General features: G+C 41.2%; 1 protein-coding gene across 3 annotated transcripts in view; it reads left to right on the top strand.

Moving 5' to 3' along the window:
• CFAP44 (cilia and flagella associated protein 44) overlaps positions 1–21,911 on the top strand; it is a 748,689-nt gene that overhangs the window by 375,819 nt on the left and 350,959 nt on the right. For all 3 annotated transcript variants that reach the window (XM_086935641.1, XM_086935640.1, XM_086935642.1), the window contains 5 exons: positions 724–818; positions 3,680–3,889; positions 7,369–7,479; positions 14,328–14,480; positions 20,226–20,450. In XM_086935641.1, the coding sequence (XP_086791767.1) occupies positions 724–818; positions 3,680–3,889; positions 7,369–7,479; positions 14,328–14,480; positions 20,226–20,450 (794 nt within the window). The remainder of the gene's footprint in view (positions 1–723; positions 819–3,679; positions 3,890–7,368; positions 7,480–14,327; positions 14,481–20,225; positions 20,451–21,911) is intronic.

Raw genomic sequence — 21,911 nt, 5'->3', positions numbered from 1 at the left:
ATGGGCCTCCTGGCCCATAGAAATGAATGGGAAATTATTCCTTAATTGCGATTAGGAATTTGCTAATCTCAATTAAGGAATTTTAAGAAATTGCAAAAAAACTGTGAATTTCTAGATACATACCATTTTGCAATTCTCAAATAGCGATTCTCAAAAAATCGCTATTTGAGAATCGCAAAAGGGTATCTTGATACATCTGGCCCTTAATTCTTTAACCTGACCAGATACTAAGTTCAACTATTTTAATGCTGAAGTTTTGCATATTTAACACTGTATTACTATATGCTGGTTGTCAACCAAAGGCTCATGAGACCATTTCCAGACATCAAAAAATCTCTATAAAAAGAGAAGGATTTCATAACTAGATCAGTAAAGATATTCATTCGTGTTTGACAATCAATAAAGATTGTGTGTCAGGCTTGTTTGTTCTGTGGGATGCCCTGAAGGCCTTCGTTAGAGGGTTCATTACAGTAAACTGTTGACACCGAAATGAAAGTGTTGAGTTACAGAACGGGATCATGAAAAAGGGTTGACTATAACTGAGCTGATCCCTACCAATTATAAACCTCAAGAAATATTGTGGTTTTTAGTATCTCCAAATTTCAATTGTAACTCTGAGATTATGAAAATTGGTTGTCATATGAAAGGAGTTAGACACAAGTATCTGACCCATCCAAATCCTCTTCTTTTTTCTTTTCCTATTCCTGTTGTATTGACCTTCAGGCTCAGTACGGATCCATGACATCCTTGGGAAAAGCCCACTGGTGGATATGAAGTTCAAGCAAGGTGGAACGTCTCTCATCTGGGCCCCTCGCATGGTAAGCATGGTCTTTCACTTCAGTCTGTGAGAACATTTATTTAATGCCATTATGTGCACGTTACCTTGAAGCTTTTATTGTGTTAGAGGACATTTATATATCAATCAGCCCAAGCAGGACAAGCTTGGCTCACTTCCTAAAATTATTAGTTTTCCATAATGTAGGTGTTTGCACCGCGAAGTGACCACCTCTCACTCACAGTAAAATATTGACATTCATTGAATAACTGCATTAATGTTCTTCAGCATCTTTGTATGGTAAATAACACTTCAGAATGGATAGGTGCATTGGAGATTTCCCAACACTACTGTGTCATCCCTCCTCATTCCTGGCGTGTCTGCCATATATTTAGTGAACAAGTCGAGAAAGGTTTCATTTACTCATTGGTACCGATTTGTTGCACGGAAGCGCACCACACTAGTTCTTCTTTAATAAGTCTAGCCAGTGGTGTCCTTTAGCCATAAATGTTTATGCTATGATCAATTCTCATGTTGAGGAGACTTGTGATCATCATTCCTAACTTTAAATAGCTGAAATTGTAAATCACAATATATTGCTGCCCCTTGAACATTTTTTATTTAGTAGATATTCAAAAGAATGTCATTGTGAATCAGATGGCTTTTGCAGTAGAAGTGTGGTTGCAGATATTGTTTCGGAATTTACCAAACACGCTGATGATTAATTTGACTGGACAGAGATGCCAGCACAACAAAAAATGACGGATCGCCCACATGACTGCAGCAAGTCTGTCGGCGTTTTTGGTAGCGGCAGAGCTATACAAGTTTTTCATGCCCTACCTTTTCCCAAGGGCATGAACACTTGGCACCCGCCCACCACAGAAAGCACAATATTCCAGCCTTTCTTTATTCTGGTGTAGAAGCGTCAGCCGGCCTCCATTTGTAAATCTCCCACCCCTTTGTAGGTGGGGCAGTATGGGAGCAGATAACACAGCTATTTGTAGGAGGTATGCGGCCCACCAAGCATAATACAATTTTCCTCATGTCACACGTTTCATGGCGGTGCGTCCACCATGAAAAGTGTAGTGATGAGGAAACAAAGAGGATCTTTCTAGGGCCCCCTTGTGCCTTATGCCATGTGGATGCACACAGGGCGGGGGCAAACCAGTACCTGCATGAACTGCAGCAGTCCATACCATGTAGCTACTGCTTCTGACGTTCCTATTGTGGTGCCTATTTCATAGCACCGCCATGGGAATGCCAAAGAACCGCCGGCAGACAGAAGAAAACTGCTAATCTGTCGGGCAGTTTGGACATGGGTTTGTTGGTTGGGGCGTGGTGGTACCACTCCGGCACCGCCAAACTTATAATGAGGCCCAAAAACATAGAGATAACAGCCACAAGGAAAGATCACCATGTCAGCATCTCCACACCCAGAAATACTAGTCCAGTGGATACAACACTTTTTAGAACCTTGACCCACGATACACCTTTACGACCCACAACACACCTTAACGACACACCTACATTTAATTGATATGAGGAGGGGTGAGTTTTTTAATGTAACTTATGCTTCGTGTGGTTGCCCATTGTCATTTACAGACCACACATTTTCTTCACATTTCAGAATTACAAAAAAAGTACTTAATTACTTAATTTTACTTTACTAACTGATGAATGTATACGGTTCATTTACTGGTATTTACATTTTGTTGTGTGTTACAAAGTAGGACATCGTAAGATTGTCACATAATTTAGTTAAAAACACCTCTCACCTCGCAGTCAGAGAAAGAAAAGTAAGCGCTAATCCCATGTTAAAAAGCATAAACAGAAACTTGTCAGAATCCTGAAATTTGACCCCTGTCATATGCATGCAAATGTGACCAGATAAACACAGAATTTAAAGACATCTTAATTTATTGCTTGGACTTTTCCAAACGAAAATCAGCTCACGACCTACCAATGGGTCGCAACCCACAGTTTGGGAACCCCTGTACGAGTCTATCATCCAAAATCCTCTTTTCATTCCAAATCTCTGAATTCGGTGCCTAAATCTAGTGGCTACAATGACCTCTAGCCTTCATAAAAAAAGGTATAAAATTCAGCATAATTTCCCACGAACGTATATGTTATTTTATGTTATATTATGTGATTTATTTTCTTGTAATATACATGATTTCAAAAACACAACAAAATGATGGACGCAGTGCTGAAAGCTTTCAAGTACTCACCCTCCATCAAGAGATTTGGCTTTAATCCATCGTTTTGTTGCTCACTAGGCCACCCAGATTGGAGCCAGCCATATGCAAATCAATCTTTACCCTGCTCCTCATGGGAACAGTCCAGTTCGGGGTGGACTGTTCCCATGAGGAACATGGTCAAGACTGATTTACATATGGCTTGGTCCAAACAGGGGGTACAGATATAGATTTTAACTTGCTCGGTCTATGAGGGGTTAATCGTAGTACAGAATTAGTGATCCAACTCCAAATTATCCGCCATGTTATTATAGTGGCTTAAAAATGCAACCCAAGACTTAATCTTCAATTTTGTCAGTTTTATCGTCATGAGCTTCCTCTCAATGCATTTCAGGTTTTGTGCCTCATCCGTGTCATTGTCTACTATCCCTTCGTGCTGAAGCCATTGACGCCTACAGCTCTGATCCATTCAAATTTTGGTTCTTAGTAAAGGGATACTTCCCTTTAGAACATCGGCTTGCAAGGATCCGCTGTACCTCAAATCTGTAGCCAAGTGGTGTGATGTGTGTGAAGCCATGTAATTGCCCTCTGTTTGCCAGTATGCCCTTCCTAATGTGCCTACGGGGCTGCATAGTACTATCTCAGATGAATGATGTTCGCTTCTTGTGCATTGCTGTTTATCTTCTAATACCATCTTCTCCTCTAGGTCAACCCAAAAGGAGGAATATTTACTGTGGGCTTCGAGGATGGCGTTGTGCGTCTCTTGGAAGTGTACAACCCCACGGGGCTCACCATCATCTCAGGCCGCACCAGTACAGAGAAAGCAGATATTCGTCTGAAGCAGGCTTTCAAGCCCCATGTTGCCCCAGTTACTGCCCTGGCATATGATCGGAATGGAGAGCTGCTTGCAACAGGGGTACTGTATTCATCATTGTTTCTTTGAACTTTCTGAGCTAGTCTTGGACTCAATGAATACTCTAAATGTTAGTAAGCAATGATGAGGTCCATTTGGGAACCATTTGGTCTCCCCAAATACCTGTTCTTTCAAAATGGCATCTTAGTTGCATCAAAAACCAGGATAAAGTGTATAGCATTCTAGTGTCAATAGCTACTGTTCGGATAGAGAATTCTAGGACAGCATTGGGGCTTCCCAGCTATATGTATATAGAACTGTTGAAGGGTGGGCTGGGGGCTAATGCTAGGCTTAATTTAATTATATAAAAAAAAAGGAAGAAAAGTTTGGGGAAGTAAGGAAAGATGAAATATCAAAAGGCATTTTGAGTATATATTTAAAGGGGACCAGGAGCTCTGTAAGAAGTAGTAGAGAAGAGGGTGGTTTGTTTTTCATAATTCATAATTGACTTGATGGATGCAGGGATGGGCAGGATGCAGGAAGTCCGGTATTTCTTTTGTAGTTTTTGCCTCTTTGATTTCTTTTTGTCGACCGACCCCAAACGGTTTTCCTCTTAATGGAGAGGTTTCCATCTTAGGGCTCCTAGTTTTGTCACAGGTATTTTTTGAATGTTGCCCTTACTCTCTAAAATGTCCCTTGTGGAAAACATCCGTGATGTTGATGTCTGCCTAAGCATAATTATATACTTGGCTGTACCTACTAGCATAGCCAACATAAATACATTTAAAACAAAAGCTCTCTTTCTCTCTTTGATTAGCAGAAGGCACATAAGGACTTTGCATCAAAAAGTTGTTGACGTGTAAATGTTTTTGAAACAATTTGTATATGTTCACCCCACCGCTTCAGAGCCCTGAGCCTGGTATTCTGCTCCAACCCCATAATGAAATCACACTAATAAACAGAAAGTTCAAAGCCCCAAACCTACTCCAGATGAAACGCACAATGGGCTGAAAAAGGAAGACTGCAGTGGTCGGAGAATTCAACCATTTAGCAAACCAAAGAGTGTATTCCAACTTTGCTCCAGTAACAAAAGATTTCAGTTGCAGAGGATGGACCCCAAATTCTGCTGATTCCTTGGGGAGAGGATTTCTTGATCACTTTTCTGTAAATCCTTCAGCTGCGACTGAAACTGACATTAGAGGTGTAATGACAATCTTGAACATTTTAATCTATTATCCAGCATGTCTGTTCTATAACCTGTGATTGCAAGCAAACACTGGACCCGACATGGCCTACTTATAGTCAAGAGCTTAGGAACTCTACCCATAATTTAACATTTGCCTTTGGGATTAATGTTATGTAAAACCCTAATGCCTCGAATGAAAAGAATCATAAAACATTTGGCATCAGATCGTGGCGACTTCTGTTGTTTGGCTGTATGGAAGATTTAAGTGCTCTCTTTATGTAACTCTATGTAAACAAAGCACTATTTATTGAATATCTAGCATTAATTGGACATTGAATTTATTGTGTTATTTACTTTTTATGCTATCTAGTCCCTATCACTACCGAAATCCTAACTAACTGGCTCATCGTTAAGCCCCACATTTATTCAATGTCTATGTCTCTGAACTTGCACCTTTAATACAGCAGTTTGGCTTCAATTTGACATCTTATGCCAAACATACACAGATCGTTGTTGCGGCTTATAAAAACACTGTATCCCCGGCAGGGCAGTTTCAAAGCTGCATGAGGGAAATCAGCCTCTGGATGGGAAGACACTGTTTAAAGCTCAACTCGGGTAAAACCGAAGTGGTTACCTTAGGCAATCTACAGCCAAAATGAGATGGGCTATGGTGGCCGGCTGAACCAGTAAAGAAGGCAAAAAACCTCGGAGTCCTGATAGATAATGGTCTCACTTATGCGCATCAAATTAATGCTATAGTTTCAGCCTCCTATCTGCTGAAGAAACTCAAAAAGGTCTTACCATTTATTCCTCAGGATCTTAGAAAAACAATTGTGAACACCTTGGTACTGCCTAAGTTGGACTACTGTAACGGTTTATACCTTGGGTTACAGAAACAACATCTAAAGAAGCTCCAGATGGTACAGAACGCTGCAGCCGAGCTTCTACTGAAAATACCTAAGAACCAATCGATTAAAGAAGAGATCCGGAATCTCCACTGGTTGCCTGTGGTGCAACGTTCTAAGTTTAAGGCACTCTGCCTTGCCCATAAATCACTGAATGGGGCAGGACAGGTACCTTTGAACCATCTCTTCTCATGGTACCGCCCAGGCAGGCAGTTAAGAGCGACAAACGCCAGAATAATGCTGGTTCCTAAGATCCGAACTGCTAGCTGGGGAGGTCGGAGCACGGCCTATTGTGCAGCTAAACTATGCAATGCTCTCACTGTAACTTTGAGAGGACTGAACTCCCTCTCTTCTTTCAGAAAACAATGAAAAACGTGGCTATTTTCAAACTAGTCACTTGGTTTCCTTCCTCGTCTTCAGGTTCTACTTTAGTTCAGCGTCAAGGCACACCAGGGTATACGCGTGCTTTAAAAGTTTCATTAACATTAACTAGATTCAAGTACCCATAGATAGTAATATGGGCATCGAAAGGATAACCGCAGACTGACAGTAACTCCCCAAAAAAGTCTCATGATGCAAAAAACCTTCATACATGTGGCCCAGTGTCTTTCCTCCACTCCTAAAATGCTATGTATTGCCATGGAATTTTAGGAGTGGAGGAAAGACACTGGGCCACATCTATGGAAGTTGTTTGGATTCTCAAGTGGTGCCATTTGGAAAAATAATCAGTTTATGAATGCAAAATAGCCTTTCGTAATGTATGAAAGGTGTTTTAGTCTCAATTTTAGGTAATCGCAAACATTGCGCTTACATAAAATTGCGACTACAAATAGGGAATTGCAAATTGCGATTCCCTTAGCACATGTATGAAGCATTTTCCAAATGCAAACTGTGCATTTAGGAAAATGCAATTACCATTGACTTCAAATCAATGGTAATCATGTGCAAATATTGAAAAGTGCACATAACTGCATTTGTCAAAGTGCCATGTTACACACACAGGCTCGTAGAGCATGTGGCGCTTTACATGTGCACGTTTATTTTTTTTTGGGGGGTGATTCAGGGGAGCCTTAGGCCCCCGGATATCCTTGGCTTTGCATTACTTAATTTGCAATTCGTTAATCTCAGATAAGCAAATGCAAAACCATTCGCACCTTAAGGTCCTTTCGGCCCATGGAAACCAATGTAGTAGTATCACCTAATAGCAATTTGCTATGTACCGAATCGCTATTAGGTACTATTAAAAAATTGTGAAATCTTTGGTAATTCCTTACATAAAGACCATTTTGCAATTACCAAATAGCAATTCAGTAAAAATCACTGTTTGGTAATTGCAAAATGCTTATTTGATACATGTGGCCCACTATGTTTTCGTACATACTTAGTGACAGTGTAGCCACTCACTGAACAAAACGTAACTTTTCTGACAACATTCTTTGTTTAATTTTCAGAGCGAAGACAAAACAGTCTTCTTCTTTGCCACAGGGGAAAGATATGAGCCAATTGGCTTTATCCGCGTTCCAGGACCTGTAAGGCATATCCAGTGGTCACCAGCTTCTCATGTGAGTAGTAGAGGCTTCTCTCATTGTAGTAGTATTCTTCCAACACTTTGTACAAGACATTCTCCGGCACTGGTTGGTGAATGCATGGTTGCTGCAGATGAACGTCTTCAGTGCTTTCAGGTTTGGTTAACTAGTAGAACTGTACATCATGCCTGGGACCTCTGGCTATATTCAAGGAGCTAGACTCTTTTAGTTACATGGATAACAAAGAAAACAATGTGGGTTTCTCTTACTTTTCTTTATTTAACAATTAGTGCCCGCCCATTCCTTACCATTGGTTGCCATTATTGTCACTCTCATTTGCTTGAATCTTATATGATGGCTTGCTTTTCTGTTCTCTTTGTCTCTCCTCTGGAGCACAGCCTCTTTACTATTCTTTTGAGTGGATGGCTTGCATCCAGGGCCGGACTGGGAACCGCAACCAGCCCTGACAGGTTGTTTCTCCACCGGCCCTGGGAACGGGAAGGGAGACGGGTGTTAGCCGCTAAGCGCAGCTCCCGCTTTTCTTACAAAGGGCGGATTTTGCAGCAATGCTGCAAAACCGGCACCCTGTAAGAAAAGCGGCCCCCTGCGGCCATAAAACCTCCGCCACCCCACCGGCTCACTGGGGAAATGCCCGGTGCCCGCTACGGCCAGTCGAACCTGCTTGTATCCATCCACTGCTCACACGTAAGGACCTACTGTTTTCTTTTTCTTTAAGCATTCCATGAGAATGCATGTGTTGTCTAGCTCTCACCCTCGTGTTCCTTCCCTTCCACAAAAACCTGTATCCCCGCATATTCATGTTACTCTCTCCCTTATTTGCTGTGCTCTCTCATTAGCTAATCCCCACTTTCTCTATTACTCTGTATGCTACAGTCTTTCTCGTCTACATTCTCTACGCTCTTCCCCTGCTCACCCCACCCTGCTTTATTTTTATTTTATCCGCCGCCACCAATTGTTCCTCCACCCCCTTGCAGGATATATATATATAAAGCTGCTGGACATTAAAAAAAAACGTGCACCCCCCAAAAAATATTTTATACAAATCATATATATATATAAATAATACATATATATATATATATATATATATATATATATATATATATATATATATATATTATATATGTGTGTGTGTATATATATATATATATATATATATATTCACTCGAACCTCCCGCACAGCAACGTGAAGGAATCACAAGCCACTCCAGCCGGGTAGATTAACAGGTATTCTGTATTGGGCACAAAGAAGACGCGTTTCGAGCACACAGGCTCTTGGTCACATGACCACCACGGACATAGTTGCTCTTTAAATAACCTGACACAACATAGAATAATGAAAATGAAAAAAAGACTCATTGTTTACATCACATTGAGCCTTCTATTGTGCTTTAGAAAAGTTAATACATGTAAAGAAAATTATTTAGATAAAGCACAGTTTCAATATGTTTGTGTTTTGAAGCAAAACATTGTACAATTTCTAATACAATGAGTACAAAATTAAGGGTGTAGTACCCGATTAGTTTTATAACTGAAGTTTTTATAAGAGGGTAGGGGAGAAAGATATGTTAATTAATTCATCTAGATTGCAGAAAAACGACTGTTATTAAGAAAAAAAATGTTATGGGAATAAATGGGGCTATGATGAAATAGGTATCGATGTGATCGAGCATAGGGTGACTAGAGTTCAAAATCCCGGGTATAGTACCCATAGTTGTGAAGATAAATTCAGAGCTAGAGTTGCAGTTCATTGAAGTAAAAAATGTTTGTGTCATATTGGTAATATCTATCCTATTACGACAGTCTTGACCCATTAATTATAAATAAACTAATTAGCACAAGTGTACTGTGTCTATTCAATTTCTTCATGCAAATCTGTGCTCTTATCATATTATCGCTACCAGTCGGTGAACGTAGTCGTGCTCATATCAATATCTTATATCCGTGAGGTGGTTTAATCACAGTGTTGCGTCCATAGCCTGTATTCTGGAGATAAGATAAAGACAAAGGAATATTGGTCATTATATCGTTATCACATAAGCATTTGTACAGTCTTTTCATCATATCATAATTCATTGGATTCTGTTCTACTACCCTTCATAAAAAATGATTTACAACTACACACAATTATATACAAACAAAAATTATAAGTGGGTGTTTAAAAACCATATGGTCAAAGGATCAGAGTCCCTAAAGGTAGACGGAAGAAGTTCTCAGATCAGAAAGCAATTTACAAATGAACGTACATTTCTTCGTCGACGTTCATCCCCATTGGAACAATACTGCCTGCCTGGAGAATGAATCTCGATTCTGCTCTGTGTAGTGCTGTCACTCTATCACCACCTCTTACGTGTTTTGGTATAGAGTCAAGGACGAGAAATTTAGCCTTTGTCCAGTCCCCATCATGATGGTTATGGAAGTGTTTGGCTGTGCTGTATGTGAAATCTTTATTAGTGATGGCACGCCAATGCTCCAGAATTCTCTTTTTGGCTGGAAAAGTGGTAGACCCTATGTACCATTTACCACAGGGACATGTTACAACATAAATTACAAATTCTGTATTGCAAGTAATTTTCTTGTTTATCTTCCACTTTTTGTTGGCCCTGCTGAGTACCACCTCCTTCACATTTGTACTGTACCTACAGGCTTTACATTTACCACATGTCGAGAATCCACCCTTTGGTTCTAACCATGTCTTTTTCTTCTCCATGTGGCTTTGTACGATTAAATCCTTAATCGATTTGTCTCTTCTGTAAGTTATTGATGGGTGTTTGCCTAGTTTGTCTTTCAATGTTTTATCCTGTAAAAGGATATCCCATCTTTTCTTATTATTTTACTGAACTCTGGCGATTGGGTGTTATAGGTAGTTATTAGCCTAATGGGTTCAGTCGAGGGGGTCCCGTTTGCACTTTGGTGCTTGAAACAGGGTGTCTTTCCGGTCTATTAGAGAGACTCTAGCCTCACTTTTCTGGAGCATATTCTGATGGTAACCTCTTGTTACAAATCTCCCATACATGGCTTTCTTGTGTTTCTCAAATGAATTGGGAGAGCTACAATTTCTTTTGGCGCGTAAAAATTCGCCAAATGGTATTGCCCACCTGAAACTCGGGGGGTGACAGCTGGCGGAATGTAGCAATGAGTATATATATATATATATATATATATATACTAGCAGCCTGTCCCGACGTTGTCCGGGTTTGAATTGCTGCCGGCCAGTAGTATATTGTTTCGTAGGATATCATTTTGATAGCATTTCTTATCTGTGACAGGCCTGTGAAACGCTCCGATTCACAGTGCACTGCTGATGCACTTAAGAGTGCACGTTCAGTAGTGTGTGAACTCGAGTTTCCCTACTTTATTTTCCTTGCAATATTATATAGCGCGAACTCGACAACATGACATGAGCACAATTTACATTACAGAACACATTGATTTGTGGTAGGGACGGGGAGACAAAGCGATTTGCCTGTAATCACAGGATGTTGAGCTGATGCTGAGATTCTAATGTAGCTCCCCATCTCTAAAGTTCGCAATTCTAGAACTTGTGGTGGGAGGTGTGTCTAAAAGTGTATGTCGGTGCTGGGCATCAATGAGAGAGACCTGTGTATTTTTCCAATTGGTGGTGAAAAAATATGAGTATGTTGCTGGAGATGTGGGCCGCCGTGCCACCAATGTACTTACGGGGGAGGGTAAACACCCATTATTCCGCAAATTTCTTTCCGCATACCATCACTCTGCATACTTTCATTACGAAAGTACCATGACTCCGCAATGCCACTATAAAGCATGGCATTACATTTTATATGCTTTTACCACGCATACATTTACAACGAAATTCGTTGCAAATGCATGAATGGTAAAAGCATGTTTTTTAAAAATGTTTGGTTAAGGCAAGTATGGGTATAGGGGTATATGTTTTGGGGTACTGAGGTATATGTTTTGGGGTGTTTGGGTATTTTAATGGTTCAGATATAGTTTTGGGTTATGGGGTACAGGGGTATTTTTAGGGTTCAGGGCTAGGTTTGGGTTTTGGGGTATAGGGGTATTTTTAGGGTTCAGGGCTAGGTTTGGGTTTTGGGATACAGGGGTATTTTAGGGTTCTGGGCTAGGTTTGGGTTTTGGGGTACAGGGGTATTTTTAGGGTTCAGGGGTAGGTTTGGGTTTTGAGGTACAGGGGTATTTATAGGGTTCAGGGCTAGGTTTTGGTTTTGGGGTACAGGGGTATTTTTAGGGTTTAGGGATTGGTTTGGGTTTTGGGGTACAGGGTATATTTATAGGGTTAAGATGGGTTAGTGTTTAAGGGTGTTGGGGTATTTTATAGAGTAAGGGTGGGTTATGATTATGGGGTGCAGGGGTATTTAAAGTAGGGGTGGGCGGAATTGGCGTGAACTTGGTACAATAATTCCGCAATATTTCGTTCCGTCAGATTTCCAATTATTAAAACAGAAGCCTCATATATTCATGGTAAAATAACAAGTATTTCTACATGCTAAAATGCATATAGTCATTTCACAAAAGTGAAATTAGCTTCCAGCAAGCAGTGAGAGAGGTGATGATTTTGAGATGAAGCCCCTCCAAACCATTATGAAACGAGATTAGCAATGGGAAGTGATTATTATCGTATCCAAATTATTCTACAAAGAGCTGCAGTTCACCTCGTTCTCCCCAGTTGTCCCCAAGAGGCAAATGCAATAGCATTTAAAATATTATACATCAAGCTGCAGTTCACCTCATGGTCCCTAGATGTCCCTAATGAGGCAAATGCAATCGCATTTAAAATATTACACATCAAGCTGCAGTTCACCTCATGTCCCTAGATGTCCCTGATGATGCAAATGCTATAGCATTTAAAATATTATATATCAAGCTGCAGTTCACCTCGCCGTCCCTAGATGTCCCTGATGAGGCAAATGCAATAGCATTTAAAATATTATACATCAAGCTGCAGTTCACCTCGTCGTCCCAAGATGTCCCTGATGAGTAAAATTCCAAAAAATTGAAACCCTTTCATGAATGCTAAAAATTATGCTAAGCTTATCCCATAATGCTTTGCAGGGCCTTTTACTTGTATTTTTGCCCATAACTGTGCTTGGGGTGGTTCTAAGAGAATGGGACCTCCACTGAATTACTATTTAAAGGGAGCAGGAATGTAAAGAACCTGGAAAGAAAAAACAACACTCGTGACGGAATGCTCCCAGCGATTGTCACGCCCCCAGCACACACCCACAGCACAATGCAGACACGCCCACAAGGGACTACTTTGCTGGCACAGTTCTTTTACATTTTAAATGTATATGTTGGGCGTCTGCATAGCCTATGTCCTTCTGCTGCAACTGCCCTTTCCAACGCTGTATTGGGTGTTGTGATTGGTACTGTGGTTCTCGAGTTTACCTGGCCAAAAGGTGCAAGTTCTCTCTTTATAATAGTAGTATAGATATATAGATATATATATATATATATATATATATATATATATATATATATATATATATATATGTATATATATATATATATATGTATATATGTGGAAACAGTCCCTCTCGCAGAAAGAAGGACTCAGAGGCCGAAGGGGTTTTCAGAGAAGCCAGCTCGCTTTATTTCATCTTTAGGCAGTGGCAGCGGGCGAATGCATTTCGGCGTAGTCAGCCTTCTTCAGCACCCAGCACTGAGCACACCTAATAGTCCACCTGTTAAAAATGCTTCCCAGCACTCGCTGCTCCTCCCCCTAATGGTGTCGTCACGCCCACAGTAGTTCAGTGTCAATGAGTAAACTACAGCTCCCAGAAGGCACTGTACCGTCCAGCCTGGGCGGGTGGTGTGGAGGAGTGAGGCAGAACGGTAGGTCCGCGCTGGTGCAGGTAGGCTGTGTGTTATTCCATCCAGACGAACAGCCACGGCCGACTTCCTTGGTCCCCTTACACTGCAACAACCAGCCTCATGGAACAACAGAGAGGGCAGGGGCAGTCAATGCGGACTTTGCTCCAAGCAGGTAAAATACCTAAATCTCCCCATATTGTTCCGTGGTGACTGGCATATATATGCATGTGTGTCTGTATTATTTATATATAATATTTTTTGGGGCGGTGCATGATTTTTTTTTTAATATCCAGCAGCTGTTTTCAATTGCTGCGCCACTCTGCTGCATTAAAAACTCCTTCCTGCAGTTAGCAGTTCTTTTTTAAAAAAAAAAGTAAAATGACACCTGTGTTCTCTAGGCGCACACACGCCTATCGAGAGACCAGACTGACTACAGAACCCTTGTCATCACACTTTTTTGCTGGTGCTGTAGAACAGTGGCAAAAAAGCAGTTCACGTTTTGCCGAAGTTGCACAGCTTCGGCTAACAGCACTGGCAAAGCCAATATGTCTAAAAGTTGAGACATATTATCTTTTCCCTGCTTGTTTAACTTTCATGTGTCTATTTGTGAATTGTGACTTTTGATTGCTTTATATGCAGTGTACAGTCTTACAGTAGTTTTAAACTGCATTCTTTTATTGTTAAGTAAGTAGGAGTCTCATTTTATTCACACCGGAATCCCTTTTGCTTGATAAATGCCGCTGAAGGCTCCTTCGAGCAGATTCGATACCAGCGCCACCCGAGAGCAAGGCATTTGCCAGTGTTTGTTTAAAACATCTGTGAACACACTTAGGTAGTAATGAAGCAGTTTACACAGTGTTCAGGGGAGCACATAGTCACTTGTTCTTTGCCTTTAACATTTCCCTGGCAATAGCAAAAGCTGAATATTCAATGTTGTCTTCTGTTTACTTTGACTTAGTCCCTGCTGATGAGGTTACTCTCGCTGTTGTCTTCATCTAGTAGGATAACAACTACTTGTAATGTGTGTTTAACTCTCCCTTCCTTAGGAGGCCAACACGATGCTGGTGCTCTGTGACAATGGATATGTCATCCAGGTGGCAGCTCCCAGTGTTGAGGCAAAAGTTCCGGTATCGACCTATGAGATCCATAACCTACAGCTACAATACTTCAGATTCTGCAGCGTTAAATCCAAGATCCAGGTACGTATGGAGGCTCAACACTGCTGGGGTATCTAATGTGGATCACGGAGAGCAAGATCCATGCCAGACGTTCAGGATTGCCACGTCACCTACACATATGTACGGTCAATGTAAACTGAACCAACTCCGCATCTATCACTCCTCTGACACTTCTGATCAAGAGGGTGATGAGGTAAAGATGATTGGGTAATACTAGATAGTTGAAGGAGAAGTAGCACATTAACCCCTTCGATGCGGATGACGAGCTCAGCTTGTCATCAACCACGGGGGGCGTGTGCGGATGACGAGCTGAGCTCGTCATCTAACGCAGCTTTTTGAAAAAAGCAGCGTAGGGCAAAAATATGCGCCGCAGCGATGAGGTTAAACCGGACAATGATTATTTCCTCTGATAACCTTGATGGAAATGAAACACCGTTTTCTCAGTTGACCTCAGTAAAAAGTCAACTCTTCTATTTACATGTAAGATTGGCCCATTGGAAATGGATCAGTAGTTTACTGCTTAATCTGTACTTAAAAATCAAATGAACTAGGGTAAGGTCTACACCTACCACAACAGTATGGGCAGTGCTTATGGACTCATTTTTGGGGACAACTCCTATTTTTTCCCTCATCAGACTTTGATCCTGAGCAAGAGGTAGACCATTAAATAAGGGAAAAGGAATCAGAAACACTGAAAACAACTGGAAAAAGCTGGACCCTGCAAGAGTGAGTGAGATAAAGAGTTAGGAGTGTCTGATGGTGAGTAAAGCAGCATGAAGTGGAATAAAGATTAGGCAGCCTTCTTGTTTGGCACACCTGACTGCCGGTAGTGCTGGCTGTGGGCTTCTGAACAAATCTTTGTGCCACAGCATTTGCAACTTAAGCACTGGCATTGGGGCCTTACTGAAGACAGCCTTACCGAAAGCAAACACCTGTGAAAACGTGTGCACTACTTTATTAGAGTGGTAGCACAGTCTGGGTTTAGGTCTTAGAAGAGAAATGTAATTATGAGGACAGAATCTATTATTGCAAAAAGCTGGGTCTCAAGTCGGTAGAGAAGGATTACCGCTGCATGCGAGAGAGAAACAGCACCCAAACTTCAGACTTTTCCCAAATGGCCAGTCCAGCCTTCATTATGACAAAACTGAGAGACTCCACCCACCCTTGGTATGAAGTAATTTCTAAATGGAAAGAAAGGAGTGTTAATGGCATGCTTTATGTATGGTTTTAAAACTCATTAAAAAATTTGTGGTGCAATGCATACATACAGATTTTAAATGTAATTCTCTTTCAGACATAGTAAAAGTTCATCATATGCATGCATACGATGAAAGACACTTAATCCTTTGCCTGTGCCATATTTCAAGTAGACTATCATGGATCCTATCCAGTTTTCTTAAGAATGGTAGCCTGCATAGTGATGCAGAGACGTACCAGCTGGGTGCACTTTGATGCGCTCATGATGTTTAACATCTCTGAAGCCACTCATGCAACATACACTGTTGATGCTGGACTTGTATGGATACTGGACTTGAATATAAACTGTTGATGCTGGCCCTGGATTGATGATGGTCTTAAATATACACTGTTGACACTGGTCTTTGATGCTGCTCTTGACTATACAATGTTGACGCTGGTCTTTGATGCAGGTCTTGAATTTACACTGTTGACGCTAGTCTTGGATTGATGCTGGTCTTGAATAAACACTGTTGACACTGGTCTTTGATGCTGCTCTTCACTATATACTGTTGACGCTGGTCTTTGATGCTAGTCTTGAATATACACTGTTGATGCTGGTCTTGGATTGATGCTGGTCTTGAATATACATTGTTGACTCTGGTTTGATGCTGATCTTGGTTATGCACTGTTTATGCAGGTCTTTGATGCTACTCTTGAGTATACACTGTTGATGCTGGTCCTGGATTGATGCTAGTTATGAATATACACGGTTAATGATGGTCTTGGATTAATGCTAGTCATGAATATACGCTGTTGATGCTGGTCCTGGATTGATGCTAGTCTTGAATATACGCTATTGATGCTGGTCCTGGTTTGGATTTTTGCTCGTCTTGAATATATACACTGTTGATGTTGGTCTATTATGCTGCTCTTGACTATACACTGTTGACACTGGTCTTTGACGCTGGTCTTGAATATACACTGTTGATGCTTGATCTTGGAAATACACTGTTGAGGCTGGTCTTGGTTGGATGCTGGTCTTGAATATACCCTGTTTATGCTAGTCCGGGATTGAGGCTGGTCATGTATATAAACTGTTGATACTCTCCCTGGATTGATGCTGGTCTTGGATATGCATTTTTGATGCTGGTCTTTGATGCTGATCTTGAATATAGACTGTTGACGCTGGTCTAGGATGGTTGCTGGTCTTGAATATAAACTGTTGCTGCTGATCTTGAATATACACTGCTGATGCTGGTTTCTAAAGCTGGTCTTGACTATACACATATTGACGCTGATCTTTCATGCTGGTCTTGAATATATGATGCTGGTCTTTGATGCTGATATTGAATATACATTGTTGACACTGGTCTTTGATGCTGGTCTTCAATATACACATTTGACATTGAATATACATTTTTGACACTGGTCTTTGATGCTGGTCTTCAATATACACATTTGACGCTGGTCTTTGATGCTGATCTTGAATATATACTGTTGATGCTGTTCTTGTATTGATGCTAGTCGTTAATACACACTGTAGATACTTGCCCTGGATTGATGCTGGTCTTGGATATACATTTTTGATGCTGGTCGTTGATGTTGATCTTGAATATATACTGTTTACGCTGGTCTTAGATTGATGCTGGTCTTGAATATACACCGTTGATGCTGGTCTTTGATGCTGGTCCTGAATATAAAACGTTGATGCTGATCTTGAATATATACTGTTTACGCTGGTCTTAGATTGATGCTGGTCTTGAATATACACCGTTGATGCTGGTCTTTGATGCTGGTCCTGAATATAAAACGTTGATGCTGATCTTGAATATACACTGCTGACACTGGTTTCTGATGCTGGTCTTGACTATACACTATTGATGCTGGTCTTTCATGCTGGTCTTGAATATATACTGTTGACACGGATCGTTGATGCACTATTGATGCTGGTCTTTCATGCTGGTTTTGAATATATACTGTTGACACGGATCGGTGATGCACTATTGATGCTGGTCTTTCATGCTGGTCTTGAATATATACTGTTGACACGGATCGTTGATGTTGATATTGACTATAAACTGTTGACACTGGTCTTGGATTGATGCTGGTTTTGAATATAGACTGTTGATGTTGGTCTTTGATGCTGGTCTTGAATATAAACCGTTGATGCTGATCTTGAATTTACACTGCTGACACTGGTTTCTGATGCTGGTCTTGACTAAACACCGTTGATGCTGGTCTTTGATGCTGATCTTGCATATGCACTGTTGAGGCGGATCTTTGATGCTGATATTGAATGTAAACTGTTGACTCTGGTCTTGACTATACACCAATTACGCTGGTCTTTCATGCTTATCTTGAATTTATACTGTTTACACGGATCGTTGATGCTGATATTGAATATAAACTGTTGACTCTGGTCTTGAATATACACCGTTGATGCTGGTCTTTGATGCTGATCTTGAATATACTCTGCTGATCCTGGTCTTGGATGGATGCTGGACTTGAAGAGAAACAGACATAGAGGTGTTTTTTAAGTGCGATCCGCAGGAGATTCAATCTACTAGTACATATATTTTTTTAACTATTGGTTCGTAGTTTAGCTTGTAGAGCTCCTGACAGCTTTCAGAAATCCATGTATCCACTACCTTTTGGCATTTTTATTATAATTACTCTGTAGCAGGCTAGGTCGATCTTCTGTATAGGGCTAGAAGTAATACCTACGGAGTAAAGGCAGCCCAGATGGAAAGACCAATGATGCAAGTATCCCCTCTAGGTACTTTCCTGCAATGTAATGTTAATCTAAAACACAGAGAATCAACAACTGACATTGATTGGAAACTACTTGGTGCCATAAATGGCTAAAATCTTCCCTCTTATTTTTGAAGTTCAAGGGCTCAAACCTACGTGAATAGAAATATGTGTAATTAGATCAATTATAAACTCTCCTATTTTGCTAACCAGCTTCGTAGCAGATGGTGCAAATCCTGCAGTTCCTATACCAGCAGCATGGATGCCCGTGGTACCTCTGCTATTGTTATTACTACCGAATTTTAGCATTCTAGTTCTTTATTAGAATTCTTTGTTTTCTAAAACGAGCCTGTACAATTAAAGTGTACCCTTGCTTTAGTTTTATGGACTGCCTTTCATAAGTTATGATTAAGAATGGTGGTGATGCTTTGGCTGTATTGTTAATTTGCACCGCGTAATGCAAGGCGGCAAGCATTTGAGCGGACCGTCCTTAGTAAACATGAAGACCAACTTTGTTTAAAAACCAAGTAAACCAAGCTTGAAACAAAATTGTTTCCTCTAACACACTGTGCACCACTCACTGGGATCAACATTTTTAATTTTTACATGCTGCAATCTCTTTAAGCTTCACTACACTTTCTGCAATCAGTGTTGAGACACCATTAACACTTCAATAGTTTAAATATAAATGACAGCTATTAATACCTGCTTTACAGACCCACTCTAAGGACTTTCAAAAATAGCTATCATCACATGTGGATTTAATTAAACATTCATATTGCCCTATTAAAAAACAGTTTGTGTCAGTTGCATATCATATAGTCTCTCCCCTGGAAATTATCATGAGTAAAGTATTAAGGGTCTCTTTACAATACAAATGAAAATTTTCTTTCAATAAATGAGATTTTATGGCATTATTCAAGACGAAACAGAACTACCAATAATCTCGCAAGGCTGAATCATATGAACCAAGAAGCTTTGTTAAAGTGTTACTGGGTTGAGTACTTTCCAATTGTGTAATGTGGTAGCAAGTCGATCTAGTTCTTGGGTTGATAAAAGTTATAAGCAAGAGTAAATGCACAATTTGATAAAACATAATTGAATGTGAGTAGATAAATGGGTTGAGAGTGGTGTAAAAACATTATCTTCCTTACCTGCGCACCATTAATAGTAGTTTCTTGAATCAAATATGATTACATTGATTTGATGGAGAAAGGGAGATACGTGTGTGTGCGCGCAAGGAGCAAGTACTACTGGATTTATATGGGTAAGGATTGTCCCATTCGTGGGGAGATGGGGGACTAGAGTTCTGTGGAGGTTTTGGGAGTTAGGGGTTCAGGAGATTTTTGGTCTCAGATATTATTCAGTTAGCTGAAATAATTAAAGGATGGTGTATAAGAAAAATGGTGCGATTGGATCAGGTGTTCTCAAAGGTAGGATTGGATATCTCAACTTTGAATGGTAGTTTAATATTCACAATGACCAAGAGAGCTGTCACCATCTTGTGTACCAAAGGAAAGTCTGCACAAAGCAGCTGGACTATTTTCACAGTATGAAAGTAGAACAAGCCCAGCCTTGGACAGCAGAATATGATTTCCCTATCCACAGGCGGCAGCGCTATCCTCAGCCTGAGCCGGCCCTTTGTGTCTCAACCATTGTCAACTTACTGGAACCCGACCTCAAGGGTAGCTCTACCGTAGACTGCATCCAAAGTCTTCCTTTGAGTATTGAGCTGTTAAACTCTTGAGTTAACTCTGCCTTGAAATGCAGCGCTATGACCCTCTTGCTCAAACAACGCGCTCATACGGTATCTTTTCTATTGTTATTTCCTTACAGAGGGAACATGAGATAGCAGCTAGAGCAAAAAGAAAGGAGGAGAAGCAGCAGGAGAGGCTGGCCTGGATAGCCGAGCAGAAGGAACAGGGCATTGAGTTGACTGAAGAGGATCTGGTTGAAAAACCAGAGCAAGAGCCTGAACTTCCACCAATTTACATCCCGGAGGAGCCCAGCCCCATTCTCACCGGATTTTACTCCACGCCCAACAGGTTCTGGCTGTCTCTGGTAATATGTTTTGTCATCTTCATGTTTAATGCTTCTGAGCCATGCCTACAACCCACTAATGTTATGCAAATGTGATGGTCACCATAGATGTTGATCAATAGCGTCACTATATAAGAAACAAGAATCAGCGTTCATATTGTAATCTTGCCCTGCAGGTTGTTTTTAATGTAAAGCGAGTCTAAACAAACTTGCATGTGGCTGAAAAACATGCATAGTAGACGTATACGTTTTCCACTGCTGCCGTCTTTCAAAGGGTAGATTACAGGTACCCAGGCTGGTACTGGCCTGGCTTTTAGAGGAAGCCTCCTCTTCCTCATGCATTTTTAATTTTTGCTGCTCCAAGATGGCTTGCATTGCAGGCCACCAAGAGATCAAGGTCCTCATTATGAGTTTTGTGAATTTTGGTGCATTAATATCGGCGGGTCAGAATTCCAAATTATGGTGGGAATTTATACAGCAAAATCCATTGATTTTTAGCTTTCTTTCCTGAATGAGAAGTAACTACAGGAACTCAGAGTGGAGGTATTTGGTCATATTCCCTGTGGTTTTCCCTTACTGTAGAATAAAAAAATTTCAGACATTTTCCATTTGCTCTGTGCATGTGGAAACTATCTGGGAAAGGACCAGTAGGTACTTTGGGGGTGTGGGGAAAGGGTTGGTCAGGATAGGCTTGCATCTGTTCAGGGGGTAGTCTGCGGGGGCTGGGCTATGATGCTATTCACTATCCCTGCCGCTGCAGTAGTAAACACCAGCCCACTGTCTTTGTGACTGGAACGAATCCGTTCGAGCTTGCGGGATTTTGTCTGGGCGTTATCACTCCATATACATTTTCACCACTTGTAATGAGGACCTAAGGGGTCAATTCGACTGTGCCATCTGTGGATGCAACAAATGTACTTTAGGCACATTTGAGTGGCCGACTCAGCATTCTTTTTTGTTCTGCACTGTTGGACTTGGCCCTTTCCCCCGGAATGTTTCGCTTTTTGCCCCCCTAATTTGGGATGTCTCCCCCATGGGAATAAACCTGTGTTGGCCATGTGTGGTAAGAGCTGCCCTGTTCTAAAATGAAATGTCATGAAATGGTGTACAGGAAATATTCCCCCATGTTAGAAATGCACCTGACTGAAATGTTCTGCAATTAAAATGGATGCCATGTCCATGGGTTTTGCCATCGGACTGCCGTAGGTCAGCGGTCTAGATATTATTACCCAGCCACCCCTAGCTTTTGGAGGGAAGCCTGGCACCCAAGGTGCTCAACCCCTCCCCTTGAGCCAGTTTAGACCAGCTTGCCCCTAACATTCAAGAAGGTTCTGGCACTGACTGGGAAGAGGGTATAAGTAAGGGGATGCGCCACTAGAGACAGCTGGGACAGGAATGTGAGGGGACCTGCTGCAAGGTGTCACCGCCACTTGGGCCTGTGAGCTGGGCCCTGCACCCCTCAAACCCCCCCCCTCTACTGTC

This window comes from Lissotriton vulgaris, chromosome 8 (genome assembly GCF_964263255.1).
Source record: "Lissotriton vulgaris chromosome 8, aLisVul1.2, whole genome shotgun sequence".
Lineage (NCBI taxonomy): Eukaryota > Metazoa > Chordata > Amphibia > Caudata > Salamandridae > Lissotriton > Lissotriton vulgaris.
This window is presented reverse-complemented; position numbering and strand designations above follow the sequence as displayed.